We start from the raw sequence: 17,481 nt of genomic DNA on the forward strand, positions 1-17,481 counted from the left end.
ATACACATGGAAATCATTGTTCTTATAAGGCATGCCAAACAGGCCCTGCAGCTGACTCAACGATACAGGCGGCCCGGATTCGGGGTCTCGACTCCCTGCGACGTGAAAGTGCAGTGATATCTGGCCTCCAATGATTCCGGACCAGCTCCATGGTTCGCCGTTAAATGATCCCTGCCTGGCTCATCGAACATACCTCGCGGTACTTCCCCCCACATCACCGGCTTCAAAGCCGCATCGCGATCACCTGGCGGGGGATGGCAGGCGGCGCTGATAGCGGCGCTACAATGCGTCGCTAGCGGCATGCGGGATTTCAGTCGTCGGGAACTCACCCCGAGGAGAGCTAATATGGCAACGGAAGAGACGAGAAGTACAATGAAAATTGCAATAGGTGAATAGCCGCAGCCGCGAAAGGACATTTGGGATAGTTGGTCATGCACGTCATAAACCTGGATGTGGACGAAGAAGATGCTCTGTGACAGGAGCCAGTGCATTATGACGGAGAAGAAAATGAGAGGGGCGCTGTAGCGATAGGGCAGACTGAGGTAGTATGTTGAGCGCTGTTCGCCCCTGGGCCAGGAGACCCGTAAAGGTTTGCGCTGGGTGGCGTAGTCGTCGTACTCGGCGGCGATCCTCATGCAGGTCATGAGGCTGTTGCAGAGGAAATAGAGGATGGAAAGCACTATCTGTGGGGTGTTACTCAGCAGCACTAGTGCGATTATGGTGGACGAGATGGCAGAGCTTTGGATCATGGTCCGGCTGGTGGCCTTTCCAAATCCGAGTGCCCATGCCTTTGGGATGGAACCACTACTAGTGCCTAGAGAGAGACGGAGGAGGAAAATAGAGGTTGCTAAGCAGCAAGTAAAACTAGGTTCAACAGCTGGTTAGAGAACAAGTTGAGATGGCTTAGATGAATCCAGAGACTCACAAACCGAGAGTAGCAGTCCAGCGTTTGACACTAGCAGCTTGATACCATCGCTTCCTTCCTGGGAGCATCTTGGGGCAATCTGTAGAAGGAGGGTCTGTCCCAGAAGGAATCTCTACCAAAGGGATGTCTGCCGTACTGCCCATCGACCACTTTAGATGGTATCCCTTGAACCGATTAGGACTCGACCAGATCGTCACTGCAGTCCATGATTCCGGACCACGAGATACGTCTGCCCGCGACAGGAGACAGTTGCCTTCTGTAGTTGGGTCTGGTGTCGTCAAAAACGAGGAGAGGGCGTCGCCGACAGTCAAAAGAATGTTCTTCCTGCCCGTCCGGGCAGTGAGATACATGCAGATTACCTTGATCACGTTAGATACAATTACCGCGATGGCGATAGGTGGGCTGAAAAACAATTGACAACGTTGGTCTTTGTCTTTGGTCATGCAGCGGGAGGGTGAAACCTGTGTGGCACGATCTATACTGTCCTTGGATACAGAGGGTACATAGACTGGGCCATGACCCAGCTCAAACGTGAGGTTTGCTGCCCAAGAGCTATTCGCCCAATGTGTAGGGGTCCTCAGATATGTACTCAGCGCCTGCCGGTCAGGATTGTAGGTGGTCAGATAAACGTGAAGCGCGTCCAGGTCGTGCTCTAAGATATCATTTTTGTATTTCTCATAGTCATATAGATAGCCCATATCCTGGAGGGTGAAGGAGGTGCGTTTCCCAGGAAGAGTATCTGGTACGGTGAAGTTCCAAGGAAAGTACGCCCAATGCAGACCATGCACCGTCACGCTACTATCGGTTATCGATTCTTGCGTATCTGTGTCTCGCAGTACATCGTATACCGTAATATCTAAGGCTACTGAGTAACCGATCACGCCCTGAAGACTGCCTGTGTTCTGAAAGTGGCGCCGGTCGGTAATGAAGATGAGGGTTCCAAGTTGGGTATTAAATTCCACGTTATACTTGTTTATACAGTCCTGGACGCTCATGGTTTGAAAGGTGCCGTTGGAGATCTCAGCTTGAAGATCAACGGGGCTGGTGCCCACCTGGCGGATGAAGCTGTCTGTGCCATCCTTTCCTTCAACCAATGGCTCACTGGACGCCAGGTCCTCGGGGATCACAACCGTAGCGTATTCAAGCATGGAGATGGAGGAAAAAACCACCGAGTTGTATCTAAGCGATTGGTTATTGATGCCACGCCCTCATGCAGGGGTCTTTCTGCTCACATCATGTGGATGGGGGTTGAGCTTAGCAGCAGAAGAGTCCACAGTATCTTTCTCCTCGTGTCCATCACGGCGAAATTTCGCACGCTAAAGGTGCCAATATCAAGCCATTTCCGTTGCTTGTGGGCCTGGTCGACGTCCGAACGCGACGGGGCGGCTAAGCACTGCATGACATAGTTGCTGGCTGCCAGGAGCAGGGTGCTGAGTAGGTTGATGAGCAAATGCAATCCCGTCGCCCAGTGACTTGAAACCGAACAGTTCCCATCGTACAACGCGATTGACTGGAACCGTCTTTTGTTTGACGGTTTAGAGTAGCTGATCCCCGTTGCCACAATTGCCATGACGAAGTTTAGGGCAAGGGCTATGCCTGCTCCCCAGGTACAAAGCAAGGCGCCCTTGATCCATTCTTCGCCCTCCTGATAATCGCGACGCGGTGCACCCGGTACGGTAAGAGAGGTTGTCGATACGGCGGTTATCAAACTAGTGGCCCCTCCGTCTTTATCGTCCTTCTCAGATACACTTTGAGAAAGACTGAAGTACCTCAGTTGAGGTCGCCATGACGATGGAAGGGCTGTGCAGGGTTGTGCAGCATCTTTGTTAATATCTTCCGCCATTAATTCAGGCCTCTCCACCTTTGATAGGCAGGGGAAGAGGCAGCAAGGAAAACGGACTCTGGCGTATCACCTTTGATAGGCAGGGGAAGAGGCAGCAAGGAAAACGGACTCTGGCGTATTGGTCCTCTACTGCCCTGTGTCAACCACCCGTTTAACGGGTCAAACTTTCCTCATGTCGCGAAGGACCTGAAGAAGGTTGTCACAGTGAAAAAAGACCCTGAGGCTGTGACTGCAGTGGGCTTAGATTTTGATCCACATACTTTTTGCCTTCTTGAGCGTCCAGCTCAATCCTGTCGCTTTCTTGGCGGCATTGACGTTTTTGGCCCCCATAGGATTCGTCCCTCCGATTGAGCGATTGGGGATTTTCTGGCGACTTCACCAAAGCCGCCATTGTGTTAAACACAAGGAAAGATACATATTACTATATTATAGCTTTCCATCAAAAGACATTACTCGTCCTTGTATGTGTAGATCTACACGTCATGACAGTTCCTTGCCAGAGGTGGGGATGTGCCAAGAGACTGAGCTTCGAGCTATGATCTTCGTGGGATAGGGGTGTTACGTTACATAGCTCCAACTGCCCTAGAGAAAATTCTGCCATGTTGCATGATTTTTCATAGTCTCTGATACCGTTAAAGCTATTTATTACTAACACGTCCCCTAAAATAGAAACTTGCTGGGGCAGCTAGAGCCTTTCTATACGACGATCTACTACACGTGACTTTAGCTGGAGTTGAAACTTTTGATATACGGAGTCCTCCGTACAGTAAATTGTATTTTCAACATGATTTAAGATCCTACTCTCACGTGATAAATGGTTTTTTACTGGGTCAGGACTCAGAACTGTTATAAATATACGTAAACTCTACACAGTCAGAGCCTTATTATATGACCAAGACGGTCGACCTCTAACTGCCTCAGACCCACCCTGAGGGAGTCGCACTAAATCCTGAGGTAGTTGGAGCTGATACCTGATATACGAGTACAAATACCCGAGATGAGCCACTCAAGCCGAAGTCCGTGCATGGACGTACCTAGTGAGTACACTGAACTGAGTGTCAATGGAAGCATGGCGTCTAATCCGTACCTATTGCGAGGTGAGATATTGCCTCACAGTCTGGGCACAACAGCCATGCAGCCAGGACCTGGTCAACCTAGGATCAGAGGGTACTTCTTGTTACAACTATCCTCAATAGATAGAGTAAGTTTCGGAAGTGCAATCTAAGATACTGAAACCGTTGAGATGAGGAGGATATGTAGTCTGAGAGCAGAAGGATAGCTTTTCCTCCCAGGATTTTGTGATTTCGAAAAAACAGCTTGCCTATATGACACCAACGGAGCCGAAGAACACCTATCTCAGGAAGACAATCAAAACCACCAAAAAGACCGATAACAAACAGACAGGAAAATGAAGAGACCACGTTTCAGTGAACCGCTTGCTCATAGTTCATCGCCGTCGTCATTATAATGCCAACCCCCCGAGAAACTCAAACAAATCGGAAACAGTCGTTAAGAAGTCACTTTTCTGTTCTCCAGCTATCGTCTTCTCATCTGTTCCTATCGCATCATTATACGCGTCTATTAGCGCACCCGTGGTATTTAGTTCAAGATTCTATGCTGCTTTTTCAATTATTTACGATCATCAGGTTGGCCTTGGCTACTGGCCGGGGTCTTGGACTTGAGGTTCCAAAGAGCATTCACGGTGGATAGGGCGCACAGAACCGCTGTGCAGATGTTAGTTTCAACCTGGCAGGGTAAAAAGGGGAACAATAAGAACGAACCGATAACGCAATTCATTTCATAGTATCCGACCTGTTCGGTGAGATATCCGGACAGGATAGGACCGATGAATGCTCCCGCAGTCCAGCTCATGCTCGAAACAGACAGCGCTCGCGAGTACCCGCCATTCGGGCCAAAGATGCCGGGATGTCTGGCTTCAATTTCGTCGACCGTCACTAATGCAAGGGATCACACAGTTAGCGAACACGCAACAGGTCCAATGGAGTTCGACGCAGCAATACCTGTAGCTTCAATAGTTCCTGCACCATTGAGTAAACACGAGAAAGTACCCACTGCAGTCACGCAGATGGCATAGACGATTTGGCCGGTGTTGCCACCGTTCACGCCGGGGAATCGATCGTCGCCGGGCATGCCCAGCACCCACATTATGGGCGTCAGGATGGCGAAACCTGCTGCGGTTGGATACCGTGTGCCATAGCGATCCTTCAACCAGCCACAGAGCGGGCTCATAATGATTCCGGGGCCTTGCAGAGCGGCGAACAGTAACCCGGACATCATACTACCCCAGTCGAATGCGTCCCGAACATGAAGAGGGATGGTGGTGTCAAAGCTGGAGATTAAGATAGCAAAGACGAAATAACTCATAGCACCGCAGACGAATTGCCGGTGTCGGAGGAGATACGTGTAAAAGTGCCACCCCTTCTTTTCCTCAACAATACTGATATTGTTCGACAGGAGGGGGTCATTCTCGGGATCGTGGTCGTCGCCGCGCGGCGTACCTGTTGGTGTTCCAGGTTAGAAACCAGATACCTACTCAGTCGAATCGCGCGCAGACACTCACCTGGTTGGGTCCTCGGCCGCTCGATCATCAACACGCGGAGCACAATATCCACCACGATTATGGCAAAGGCGCTTGACCATGCCAGCCAGTATCCACCTATTTCGAACAGGATGCCAGCAGCCATGGGTCCTCCGGAGGTACCCGCGGCCACGACAAGGGAGATCACCCCGTAAGTCTTGCCCAGATGTTCCTGTCTAACATTGTCCGCGATCGTCGCGTATCCCACTGTCCAGATGAACGCACTCGCAATTGCTTGTATGAAACGACCGAAGAACAGGGTGAAAGCTATTATTGCAACCGTCAGACATTACTTTGCAACCAGACGAGACGAGTGCTTGCTTGTTTGCGCCACAGGAACCGCACGTACTTGAAGTCGCTATAGCCAAAATAACTGTAGAGAATAATGCAGCAGCCAAGGAGCCGAGCAGCAAGATCTTCTTCGAAGACATCTTATCTGCATAGTGGCCAATGAAAGGGCTGCAGACGAGTGATGCCACCGCACTTAACGCCAGCAATGCAAAACTCATGCGCTGGGTCAGGGACACATCGAGACCGAGACGGTTTTCCAGGATGTAAGGGAGGATCGGTACGATGAAGGTATACAGGAAGACATCTAGTGGAATGGGTTTGTTAGCAACATCTGAGTTCTGTCGACGCGCGGGGACCAAAGCGATCAGTACCAGTGAACAGCGCCATTGCCATGGCGCTGACAATGAAGAATGGCGAAGACCGCCATTTGTGGCCCCATACAGACCCTCGAGAGGTGGTGAACTGCATGGTGTAATCTCGACTATACAAGAAGCCGTAGAGCACTACCCCGAAGCAAACAGTTGGCGAAGGAAGGGAATGAAAAAGGCCATGCGGAGAACATAAATTCTTTTATCGTATCGGTGGAGAGCACCAATAGTAGCCAGCAAGTAATCAATTCTCATTAGTCAACTCCGAGACCCACCATGCTCTGAACCTATGAGTAATATGTAGTACTCCGGACTAGTAGGGAGATCGCTTTCAGCTGAGGCCAGCGGCTGCAAACACGGCCGATCCTGAATACATGGCGATGCAGTTCGTTCAGCCATGTGTGGTGTGTGCAGGTCACTTGCAGTCCAGTTCAAGAGAGCTGAGTGGATCAACAACACTCCCGAAGCATGTTCCCTGCAGCATTGTCCCAATGTGGATGGAAAAGAGGCTAGGCCGGGCTGTGACTGGATGCTTGATGCGGCGGGTCGTCCGGATCGACAGCATTTTCGGGGCCCACACCGTCATTTCAAGGTTTATGAACTTTCCCCTTGCAGTGATGGTCCGACTGGTCGAACAGATTCATCTCAATCCAAGCTTTCTCTAGAGATGGGGATCCGTCAAGGCAAATCCTATTCTACCAAGAGTAATTTCCGGGGAAACAAAGCGACGATAAGGTATGTGAGATGCGGATACTAGATGGTTCCAGAAAACCTCGAGGTTGTATCGTCACCTAGGGCTTGGAACGTCACGATACGGGCACGGGGACACTTATCCCTAGCAGAGGTTTTACATCCACATCCCTTCCCACCTGAGGGATTAATTTTACTCTGTATTTGAATTAGGTTAAATTGTACCTCACTTGCTTTGCTCTTGCTTATCCCTACTCTTTCTCTCATCATCTTTTCTCATTTCAGGTTGGCACAGACCGGAAGATTCTGCCCCGCAAGGGCCACACGAGTTGCACTGCCAAGGACAAGACCAACAGCTGCCGCGATATCCAGTGCGCCCCGCTCATGCACATCTGCGTCCTCTTCTGAATTGGCCTATATAGACAGTCTATGTGGTTATGCTTACTAGACTTAATCAAATGTTGATTATGGTGACGTTCCATAGCCGGTGGTCCGTGGAACGAACGATAATATGGTCAATTTAAAAGATTTAGGTGCCCGCCCTATTTTACCTCATCTGCTTGAGAATTGATGTAGGCAATCTGGAAAGTAATTGGATCTAATACTTATACATCCACGTTGAGGACGTGCACAGGAAAACTAACCGACAGTTATTTGTTTTGGCATCCAGTTCAGGAATGTGCATTTGGAAATAGCCCAGCAGAACGAATAGAGTATCAATTGCATTGCCAAATTAAGATAACGCCTTGATCGAGGAGGAATGGCGAGCATGTCAGCAGACCCAGTCACGCCATTCCCCTGGGCTTATAGCTAAGTAAGTTAACTAGTTAACTAACTAACTAGCGAGATTATTAGTCACGTCGCTCCTTTCCGGAGGATCCGGGGTTGGCCCTCACATAAGCAGCAAATCGAGAGGATAGAGTTCATATATAACTCATGGATTGCTTGTTAGGTGATCTCATTGATCCATTAGTCGATTGAATCATATCTGAGGTGAATGTATGTTTTGTATGAAGTCTCTATGTCACAGATCCACGTCCGACTTTCAAGAAGAGGGAACTTGTGCTGAGAGTTATACCAGTCGGGTTGCGTAAACGTACAATACGAGCCACAGGCCAAGGGAAGCCAAGGAAAAGATACTCAAACTCCTACGCAGAGTCATATTAGTCCAGTACGGTACTAGAACTATATCTATAATCTCGGATACTCCCGCAAACAATATGCTTTTCTTAAAATATTTAGTGCCATACCTCTCACAATTTAGGCATTATAACCTTATTGCAACCGTTTCGATATGGGGAAATAGCGAGAAGATCTATTAATCTACCATTCCTGTACTTTTTTGTGGTCTAAAATCTCGTAATTCCGCATAGCCCAGATCTGATCTTTGTTTTGTAGAAAGTTATACCCTTTTCAACGGACACATAACATAACTCACTGGAATCTGAGTAATGTAGATCACTTAGTAGTAGCATTGCATTGCGTGGGCTAGACACTTAGCCAGTGACCGAAGGGGCTTCACAGCCGGGAAAAGAATCTCCCCTCGATCTCGGTGGGGCCATTTTCATATCAACGGAAATACGGCAAAGAGGGCAACCTAAACCATGCATTACCCCAGAATCTAATGCATGGGGCCATATAAAAAGCACTTGACCCCGCAGAGACCTTCGTAGGCCCAGACCATCTATAGCAGCCTTGCAGTCTTTCGAAGAAGTGCCATTCGCAGACTCGCCATTTGGAACAGTGTATTCGCTATTGTACTACCCGTTTTCACAGCAACGCCATCTTGCACATCGGTCCTACGTAAAACATACCAACATGACCAGCGACCAAGAAGAAACCAAGTATATCGCTGTCCTCGGCGCAACAGGGAATCAAGGGGGTGGTGTTGTGCGTGCACTTCTCGCAAAGACCGAGCCATCATTCCATGTTCGTGGCATCACTCGCGATGTTTCTTCCCCGGCGGCACAGGGGCTTCAGGCAAAGTACAAAGACAGTGGTAGACTCGAGCTGGTCGCGGCCGATGTTTACGACAAACGATCCCTCATTGAAGCGTTCAAAAATGCCTATGGGGTGTTTGCTGTGACGAATAACCGGATCCCCGGGAAGAAGATCGAAACCGAGCGGGATATGGATCATGAACTGGTGGCTGGGAGGAATATTATCGATGCGGCGAAGGTAGGTTAAATACCTGTATATCTACTTCAAGGCCTGAGCGCAATGAATAATAGCCAGAAGAATGCGAAGCTAAGGTGTGTCATGAATGTATAAGGCTTGCAGTGTGCAGCACCTCGTAATGAGCAGTTTGCCCAACATAACGAACGCGAGTAAAGGCCGCTTTACTAAGGTCTTCCATTTCGACAACAAACATAAGATTGAGCAGTGGGCCCAGGATGAGCTCCCCGCCGTGACGGCTTTACATCCTGGTAAGCTCGTAGACATACAAACAAGTGGTGCGAATGCTGACTTTGTTAGGTCTGTTCTACACAAACATGCAATGGTCCCAATATTGCCAGTGTCAAGGTGGGTCTCAACGCAGCGTCTTCCTCCACACAATATGGAAACGAAGCTAACGGACAAATATTATAGATGATGGGATAGTTCGATTTTGCGCCCCAATAGATGGGAACAAATTGGCTGATTGGGTCGATCCAAGTTACGATATTGGCGTATATGCTGCAGGTGCGACGATCCCATCGCTCACCAAAGACAATAACCTTGGCTAATAAAATGACAGAGATATTTTGCCTGGGTCCCGAGAAAACAGCATCAAAAACGTATCCCGTTGTTGGTCCGAAACTTTCATTTGCTGACTTTGCGAAAGTGTTCAGAGAGATCACTTCGCAGGAAGCTGTATTCGATCCTATAACACTAGATCAATGGGGTACCACTGTAGCGGCGACTGTCGGCAAAGGATATGAAGAAGATATAAGACAGATGATGGAATGGATCGCTGTGGCACCAGATGACAAGATTTGTTATGGAACAATGGATCGCAGTGAGGATAGATCATATGAAGATCTTGGCGTTGAGGCCAGTACTTTGGTTGATTGGATGCGAAGAGCTGCATGGCAAGGGCCACAGTAACTCTCCGATTATCTTGCATGACGTGGAATCCTTTTATTGCTATCGGGGAGAACTGGGCCCAATGCAGGTGGTTGCATATGCAGCCTCTTCCTACCTCACCGAAATTGAACAAAAGAACAGGGTATGATTAAACGGAAACCCTGACTAAAATATACCTGACAGCCCTGCGGAGTAGATGAATATTCAAGTAGTCATAGTTGGTATTGATGTTAAAAGGTATTTGTCGGTATATACAAGGACTGACGCTGTACCAAGCATCTCGGACCAAGCTCAACTTAGACCAGCAGACACAGCAGCTGTGGAGGGCCGAACTCGTATGAGGGCTGCATAGAGTAATGTCACAGATACCCTCAATTGTATGAAATGTGCATGATATCCGTAATAATCTCTGATTCTGTATTCGGCCTCTGAAGTATGCGACGATGCAACTACTGCAACTTTTTCGCACCGCCCTCGTCCACTATACTAAGTATGTGGATAGTGTGGATAGTGGTGACAAAGGGTACAGCACCTTCTCCCAGTACAAAACTGGTTAGGGTCTGTCCTGATCGTGTATTACTTCCCAATAAAAGAAATGTGCTTAGGTCTCCCCCCGTTGTACCCGTTGTGCCCGCTATTATTAGCTGAGTAGACTGGGTTAGATGGTATAACCATGTTGTCTCACGGGAGTGCTTGTTTGTGATGAAGGAATACCACATCTCTGACAATGCCATAGCGAGGAGCTGTTGGTTGATCCAGATGCAGTAATCATACTGATAATTGCAGGAGAGCTCTTCAACCAAGCCGGACGATTTCGCCCCAAAGCCTATAGAGTCCGTCCAAACACGCGACATCCGCCCAGGCAAAGGAATGGAGTACTTCAACAGCGTGAGTCAGCTCATATATCTGCAAGTCTAGACGGATTTTGTGGGCCAGTTGGACTAGGGTTTGGCGTTGAATCATTTCCTCTGCCGCAATAGCAGCCACTATGGTACACCATAGAAGCAGCGTACTAGACATATTCTGACTAACATGATGAAGTTTCTCAGTGAGCTGCGGGACAATAATGGCTCGGGATAAAGAAGACTTCGGAACCGGAAATGTGACATGGAGCGCGTATAGCAGGGCAGAGAGCCTGCAAGTGTGATAGAGCTCGAGAGACAGAGAGATATCGCCAGGGTCATTCGGTTGTTCGATAGCGCAATCAGGTGGGTCATGCTCGTCTGGTAGGTTTAACAAATCATGATGCACTTGGTTCCGAATGTCTGCAATTAGGTCGAGGGTTGAAGCATCCAGGTCGTGATCGAAAAATAATTGTATTATATTCGAATATTCACTCAGGTGAGCGAATACGTTTGCGATCTTTTCTTTCACGGGTGGCGCAAGCGATAAAAGCTCTCGGAATCCCGATCCAGGAAGAGACGTCCGTTCTGGTGAAATTTGAAAGGCATGTAACGGCGAAGACAGATTGTACACATTTCCCTGTACGTCTATCAAGGGATATTGAGGCTTTGTCAAGGAGTGGACAGAGAACATTAGTTCTGCACTGCAAAATTCAAGATCAGCTATTTGCGAAGAACATAGCTTGGAAAGAGCCGAGGTAAACAGAGCACCTACATTGACAGCAGCCAGCCTAGTCCGAATAGCTTGATGGAGTGGATCCCTCCAAGACGATGTAGGAGGGTCTGGATGAATGTCCAGTGCATGCTATGATACTCCCTGCTACCATAAAAAGACAGGGACTGTAACTCCACAAAAGGAGGCGTGAATGGACTCGCGTCTCGCGCTACCTTTTCTTTAACGTGCTCATTAACAGCAAGGTATAGGACAGACATGATGACGCCGTCACGCCACGTCTCGTCTGTGTAGTCAGCCACATGGCTGTGCAGAGTGCTCAAGACATGGCCTTTGTAGTACAGTTGCACTTTGGTCTCTAACGGCGGGTCAGGGGCACCGTAGCTAATCCGTAATACATCTCTGTGATAGGACGCGGCCCACAAGGTGCTATAAATTAAGAGCTTATTCCGAGACGATTGCCGAATCCAAGCCTGATAACAACTCCCGGTATAGTTCGATTGCCGAAATGCCGGCCAGATGAAGGTCAAAGCTACGTGTAAGGTCAGTCAGCAGGAATAATCGCAGGTGGCCGGTGCAATAGCAAAGCGTAATAAACATTTCCAAGCCACTAACCGAAATGCACTAGGCTGTCAACTTGCGGTCCCCAGCTCGCATCTAGTGGGGAGAATGGGTCCATCCTTCCACTCACAGCTGGGAAGGCCGAGGGGGTCTCTTCGGTCTTCTGGTTGGTCCTCAAACCGTTGAGGGACATCGGTCTACTGCAGGTCCCACAAACTGTAGCTCCATCGCTAGTGACGAGGAATGTTGGACTACTATGGTGGCTCATTTGAGTTTGATCGGAACCAGAGCCCTGGGGTTTTCTACGACAGGAGCAAAGCTCCTCCACTGCAGGGTGATGATGTTCTCCCTGTACCTTTCTCTGGCCAATCAACTTCTCCCTCCTGGCGGCTTCCTCACGGCGATAGTTTGTTTGCTTTTCAGAGATACGTCGTTTTATCAGAGCTGACCTAATTTTCCGCGAATGTGCGTTGGAACCGCTAGCCAACGCAGGGCCATCAACGAAGACGAATTCTTGTGGTTTGCTGCCCATATTCGACACTATCTCTGAGCTCCACTAATCCCCAGGTGTTGATCTCCGCCGTATGTATACCAGTCCTCTGTGCCGAACCTGTAACCGACGCTGATGGCGGCGCTGAAACGACAAGTCCAAGTTGTCTTAGCTTCACGTTAGCCAACCCAGATGAAATACGGTCCAATAGGAGCCGAGGAACACACTTCCACTTTGGGTCTAGCCTATATTTGATGCTGGCCCTCGAGGCTCGGATATACGGAGTAATTTGAGTATCCAACTGAATACGATCCATTCTCTGGTTGCCCCGATTATTTTCCGATTTATTTACGTACTACCGTGTCTCGGCAGATGGCAATTGAGCTGTAAGAATTCACCAAATGGTGGAGAAGCCGGGATAAGTTGAATTCAGTCACTCTTATATTAACCACAAGGACCTTGCAGCCACCAGAATCCATCATTCTAAAGCTCGATTCCTTCTTCATCTTGGTCATCATGGCGACAATTAATATGCATTAGTATTTCAGGGGCTCTCGGAGCCGTCTTTAACCGCGACAGAACGCGTTGAGTCTGATCCTCTCTCCTCAAACAGTGCTACCAGAGTCTGCATCACGATCGAACGCCTGAGGCTCTGCATGTCTACCTGAGAGCAAGGGCCAGAGGGTGATGTGGGAGAAGAAGAAGGGCTGGCGGTCGAAGATGATGACCGACAACCCGCAGTCCGCTCATCATGCTGCGCCATCTCCGACATTACACGCAGCACATCCTTCCACCGTTTCCTCATTATACCTAGTTCCGTCTTCAATCGCTCATTCTCCCCCTCTATCCTATGGTTCTCCGTCCTTAACAGGTGGAACAAATCTGACAACCGTTTGTTTTCTGTTCGCAGTACATCCATCTTGACTTGCGTTTGAACTCTCTCCTGCTCCCGCCGTTCCCGGAATCGACGCTGGGCTTCGCGATTTTGGGATTGTCGTCGGTTAATAGTCTATGACGTCGACGTTAGCGCCTTTGCTGAAGAGCTAGTTTAGTTTCGGATAGTGGAACTTTGGCCACTCTGTCACTCACATTAGATATTCGATGCCCGCTATGATCGAGATGCTGTGAGTCGATGCCTACGGTACCCATCATTGCAGAGTCCAGTGGATTCATGGCGATACAGGCAGTCGCTTCCGGTGGTGAAAGGCTTGAGGATGGGGAAATCGGTATTGAATGCAGAAGCGCGGATGTGTTTCCAGTGACCATGGCCGGGATATATCGCATATCCTCCGTCAACATGGAATGTGGGTGATAATTGGAGTCACGGTGATGATGCTGGTGTGACAAGGGCTCATCCCACTGCAACACCCCGATCTCCGCATCATAATCCGATTCTGTCGCTTGCCTCGGACGCAGATCTGCCGTGGGGGCTGTGGAAGAATCCATACTGAAGAAAGAACACACTTTAAGACAACTGATCGGAGAAGTGAGATGCCGAGATCCCCCGCGTTAACGGGGAAGCTTCACATTATATACACCACCATGTGAAGACCCTTCGGGGCCACGAGAATGGGATGGGAAAAGCCTCACCACCGTTGCGTCAAGCTATCCCAGCAGCCGCCTCTCGTCGGGACCGGGTTGATTGGCAGACTTTGGGGATCCAAAGCAGTCCGGTCCATGTAGGCCTAAGAGCTAGCCCTAATCTGGGAGTGACTTGCTAGACGCTGATTCGTCGGAACGTTCGCTAGATCAGATAAGGCGATACCAGTGATTGACCTAACCCTAAAATTAGACTAGAACTCCACTTGCCTGTCTCTGAATAATTTTCGCTGTCTGACAGATATCAAATCTGGAGTTAATTTCTTTCGGTAGGAAGGGGGTGCCCCACCGAACAGCCCATCATTTTTAACCGTGAGACCATTTTCCCAGAACGGAAGTGCAGGGCGCCATTTAAGTGGACGGCCATGAGGAAGCTATATCTTGCCCCAATATAAGGACGGAACCGAGCCGCCGGTGCATCACTAACTCCCATGTGTGTGGTTCTTATCAGCCACTCATAAACCTATTGCCAAGATCATGGGGAGGCCAGCTCATGCAGTGAGCAATATCTGGTGTTGGCAATTTAAACGAGCAGGTTACTGCACCGGTCGAGCATTTGTTGGCCGGGGATAAGAAGTACTACTACTGTAAGATGCACGTGGACCTCGTCGACCCACTTAATTGAACATATACCATCCCATCTGCTCGGGTAGAATGATCCAAGCCAATTCAACGTTTTGAGTCAGCACTAATCTTTCGCAAGCGTGCCCGGGCAATTAAGCTCGTCTCAAGGATACACCTGACCTGTTAAACAAAAGGTACCCAAGCCTCCAGGAGTGCCACGTTATAGACACTCCAAATGGCCCCCACGAGCGGCCCGGAGCCCTGTCTGTCCTTCGGCAATCTCCCGACGAGTCGCTTATTATTGCGATTCTGGGAGGCAGTGCGAGAGGGTGCATGTTCCTTGCAGCCACTAGTCTTAGATCCTTTGATGGTATGCTGCGTGATGGTGGTCCAGTAATCTGTACTTTTGGCAGGTCTTCGAGCAAATTCCTCTAGATGCTTAGTACCGGCAGATTTGCCTTAGGCCTTCGCGTAGTAGTAAGGGTTTGAGGACACTTATTTTACTTCCTTTATCCCTGCCTTTCTTAGATTAAATTATGAACGTTAAATTTTATCTTCTTTATTATAAGTGCTAGAATCGGCAATGACTATGTGGTCCAGGCCCAGTCTCACTTCATCTGAGCTATTCCTTTTCTACCACGGCACACTCTCTTGTTTTACACGGTGAAAGACAATTCGCAACGTCGAGATCTGGTCTGACACTATGTCGATCGAGCTGACCTCCGCGTGGCGATTACCTTCGACAGCCTGCAGATCACAGACCCCGTCCGAGGGATCGAAAGACGTTGGTTGAAGGAGTCCAAGACATCCACTAAACCATTGGCCCCAGGGATCAGCGACTGTAGTGGGCCACTGCTTGCCGAACCCACAATGGCCACTGATCTTCTTGATTTGTCCGTTTATTGAAGAGTAGTGGGTTAAGTCGAGCAACAGTAACCCAGTCGCCTAGACCTTACAGGGTAGAAGTTTCTGGCGCTGAATGCGTGATAAATATAGTAATCTAGAAGATACAATTTCCCTGGATTTATTTTACAAAAACCTCTATTTAAGCTATACTTTTATCGCCGGACATTACCAATTCCAACAATCATGTCAGCCTGTTCATTGCCACCTTATATTGCCAGCCTAGACTCAAATAGGAAGGCGATTCCTGGCTTCTCTTGATTAGTGGTGAAATGAACTTCCTGCTCTTCTTCTTTTTTGCTCTTCCGGATGACTCGTTTATTCTGCCTACCAATGTTTATTCATGGGCCCTACATCTTGAGGAGTTTGGGCAAGAGACTGTTCTGCCCCATTCCCCTCCACCCCTCTATAATAACCCTCATCCGGGAATCCGACTTCAGTATAAACCACCACAACACCCCTCACACCCTACACTATACTGACATGCACTAGATACTATTTTCTTTCTAGAGCCCTTCCCAACCCATGCATTCTGCCAGCACGATCATAAACGTGACCTAGAATCTAGGTGTAACCAAGAAGCTTTGAAAGAGCTAGAATATTCTCGACAGCATTCAAGACACTGCAAACCCGGGAACTCCCTAGGGTAAAAAATGCTCGCTTGGACGTAGCGAATAGAGCACCGCGCTATTGACGAGGAGCTTCGAGATACTCTTCTGTAACGGTAGACAACTGTGATGCACTCCCGTCATCATAGAGGCCTTCCGAAACAACCAGGTTGATTGAATTATGCCCACCGATGTGCTGCCCGAGAGAGATGCGATGGCAAATAGATGGCTATCAATGCCTGGGCTCGTTTTCCTTTAACAAAACTATCGGCTCAGCTTCTGTAGCTGTCACATTCAGACTCAGTAGGTCCGGCCTTGAGTAATGGCCGATAACATCTAAACTCTGCTGAGCCTGTCTCTTTAGGTCTAAATCAACATCGGCGTAGAGTATGCCTTCCTCCCCAGGTGGAAGTGCCTTCACTAGAGGCTTCCCAAAGGCGTCGAATATCATGCTGAACCCACCGCCCGGACATTGAGCAAACTTGAAGTCCTCCAAATTGTTAATCTTTCTGCTTTCCTCGCTCATCACCTGCGTACAAACCAACACAAAGCAAGTACCCTCGACGGCCATAGTTTGACAAATCTTTGTACTCATTTCTGCTGTCATATGGTCCGCCCACTCGATCCCTTCCTTTATATCCCATATTGGAGGCCAGCTGGCAATGTGTATCTCGACATCTTGAGAATATTCGAAATATTTAAGTAGGGGCTGGAGGTGTTCCCAACAGTTGAGGGCTCCAATGTTTCCAAAAGACGTCTTCGCTACAGGTTGTATCGACGCTCCTTGACCATCGCCCCAGTAGCCGCGCTCGATATGGGTGGGTTTCATCTTCCGACGGTGATGAACAATATCGCCATTCTCATCAATGAAGGACTTCTCACTGTAAGATAGGGGGAAATGTGGCGTGGAATTGGAAAATGGCGTACCTGAGCCATGTAGAGGCTGCCCCTATAACGCTCTGAATACCCCAGAACGCAGAACATCCCAGCATCCTTTACTGCAGACCGAATTTGATCCATCTCTGGCGATTCCCTCTCCAGCGAATTTTTGAAGTACTCATTCATATATGGAGTGTTTTCCACAGCACCACGAGACCATATACTCCTGAGCTGGCTTAGGATCTATCCTGTAACTGGAGCTAATTGTGCGGTATTGACTTACCATGGAAACCCGGGGATCCATACCTCTGGGAAGCCGATAACGTTGGCTCCTTCATTCGCAGCACACTGGATAATCGAGATCGTTTTCCCCACTGCGCCTTGCAAATTGTTCCATACAGGTTCTGCTTGCACAGCTGCTACCCTGATAGTTCTACCCATACTGCCATATAGATTTGTTGTGTGAACAACCTGAGAGAGGGTACTTCATTGAATTTGGCAGATTCCAAGGCTATAAGTT

General features: G+C 48.8%; 6 protein-coding genes across 6 annotated transcripts; 1 reads left to right on the forward strand and 5 right to left on the reverse strand.

The window, feature by feature from the left end:
* Positions 1–56: 56 nt before the first annotated feature.
* ABOM_007959 (uncharacterized protein) lies at positions 57–2,768 on the reverse strand (the record flags this gene model as incomplete). The annotated part of the gene is made up of 3 exons (XM_022535088.1): positions 57–864; positions 926–2,104; positions 2,158–2,768. The coding sequence occupies 3 exons, from the start codon at positions 2,766–2,768 to the stop codon at positions 57–59; spliced, it is 2,598 nt and encodes an 865-aa protein (XP_022386250.1).
* A 1,629-nt stretch (positions 2,769–4,397) lies between these two features.
* On the reverse strand, positions 4,398–6,126 carry ABOM_007960 (putative MFS multidrug transporter; the record flags this gene model as incomplete). The annotated part of the gene is made up of 6 exons (XM_022535089.1): positions 4,398–4,492; positions 4,550–4,723; positions 4,790–5,287; positions 5,350–5,634; positions 5,717–5,962; positions 6,030–6,126. 6 exons carry the CDS (start codon positions 6,124–6,126, stop codon positions 4,398–4,400), a joined length of 1,395 nt encoding a protein of 464 aa, XP_022386284.1.
* Positions 6,127–8,534: 2,408 nt separating this feature from the next.
* On the forward strand, positions 8,535–9,803 carry ABOM_007961 (NmrA/HSCARG family protein; the record flags this gene model as incomplete). Its single annotated transcript, XM_022535090.1, has 5 exons — positions 8,535–8,894; positions 8,989–9,142; positions 9,192–9,239; positions 9,306–9,398; positions 9,454–9,803. 5 exons carry the CDS (start codon positions 8,535–8,537, stop codon positions 9,801–9,803), a joined length of 1,005 nt encoding a protein of 334 aa, XP_022386283.1.
* A 774-nt stretch (positions 9,804–10,577) lies between these two features.
* ABOM_007962 (uncharacterized protein) lies at positions 10,578–12,450 on the reverse strand (the record flags this gene model as incomplete). The annotated part of the gene is made up of 3 exons (XM_022535091.1): positions 10,578–11,328; positions 11,400–11,889; positions 11,973–12,450. 3 exons carry the CDS (start codon positions 12,448–12,450, stop codon positions 10,578–10,580), a joined length of 1,719 nt encoding a protein of 572 aa, XP_022386286.1.
* Positions 12,451–12,952: 502 nt separating this feature from the next.
* On the reverse strand, positions 12,953–13,854 carry ABOM_007963 (putative bZIP transcription factor; the record flags this gene model as incomplete). Its single annotated transcript, XM_022535092.1, has 2 exons — positions 12,953–13,417; positions 13,498–13,854. The coding sequence occupies 2 exons, from the start codon at positions 13,852–13,854 to the stop codon at positions 12,953–12,955; spliced, it is 822 nt and encodes a 273-aa protein (XP_022386285.1).
* A 2,460-nt stretch (positions 13,855–16,314) lies between these two features.
* On the reverse strand, positions 16,315–17,402 carry ABOM_007964 (carbon-nitrogen hydrolase family protein; the record flags this gene model as incomplete). Its single annotated transcript, XM_022535093.1, has 3 exons — positions 16,315–16,956; positions 17,010–17,187; positions 17,245–17,402. 3 exons carry the CDS (start codon positions 17,400–17,402, stop codon positions 16,315–16,317), a joined length of 978 nt encoding a protein of 325 aa, XP_022386288.1.
* Between the last annotated feature and the right edge of the window lie 79 nt (positions 17,403–17,481).

This window comes from Aspergillus bombycis (genome assembly GCF_001792695.1).
Source record: "Aspergillus bombycis strain NRRL26010 chromosome Unknown contig00087, whole genome shotgun sequence".
Lineage (NCBI taxonomy): Eukaryota > Fungi > Ascomycota > Eurotiomycetes > Eurotiales > Aspergillaceae > Aspergillus > Aspergillus bombycis.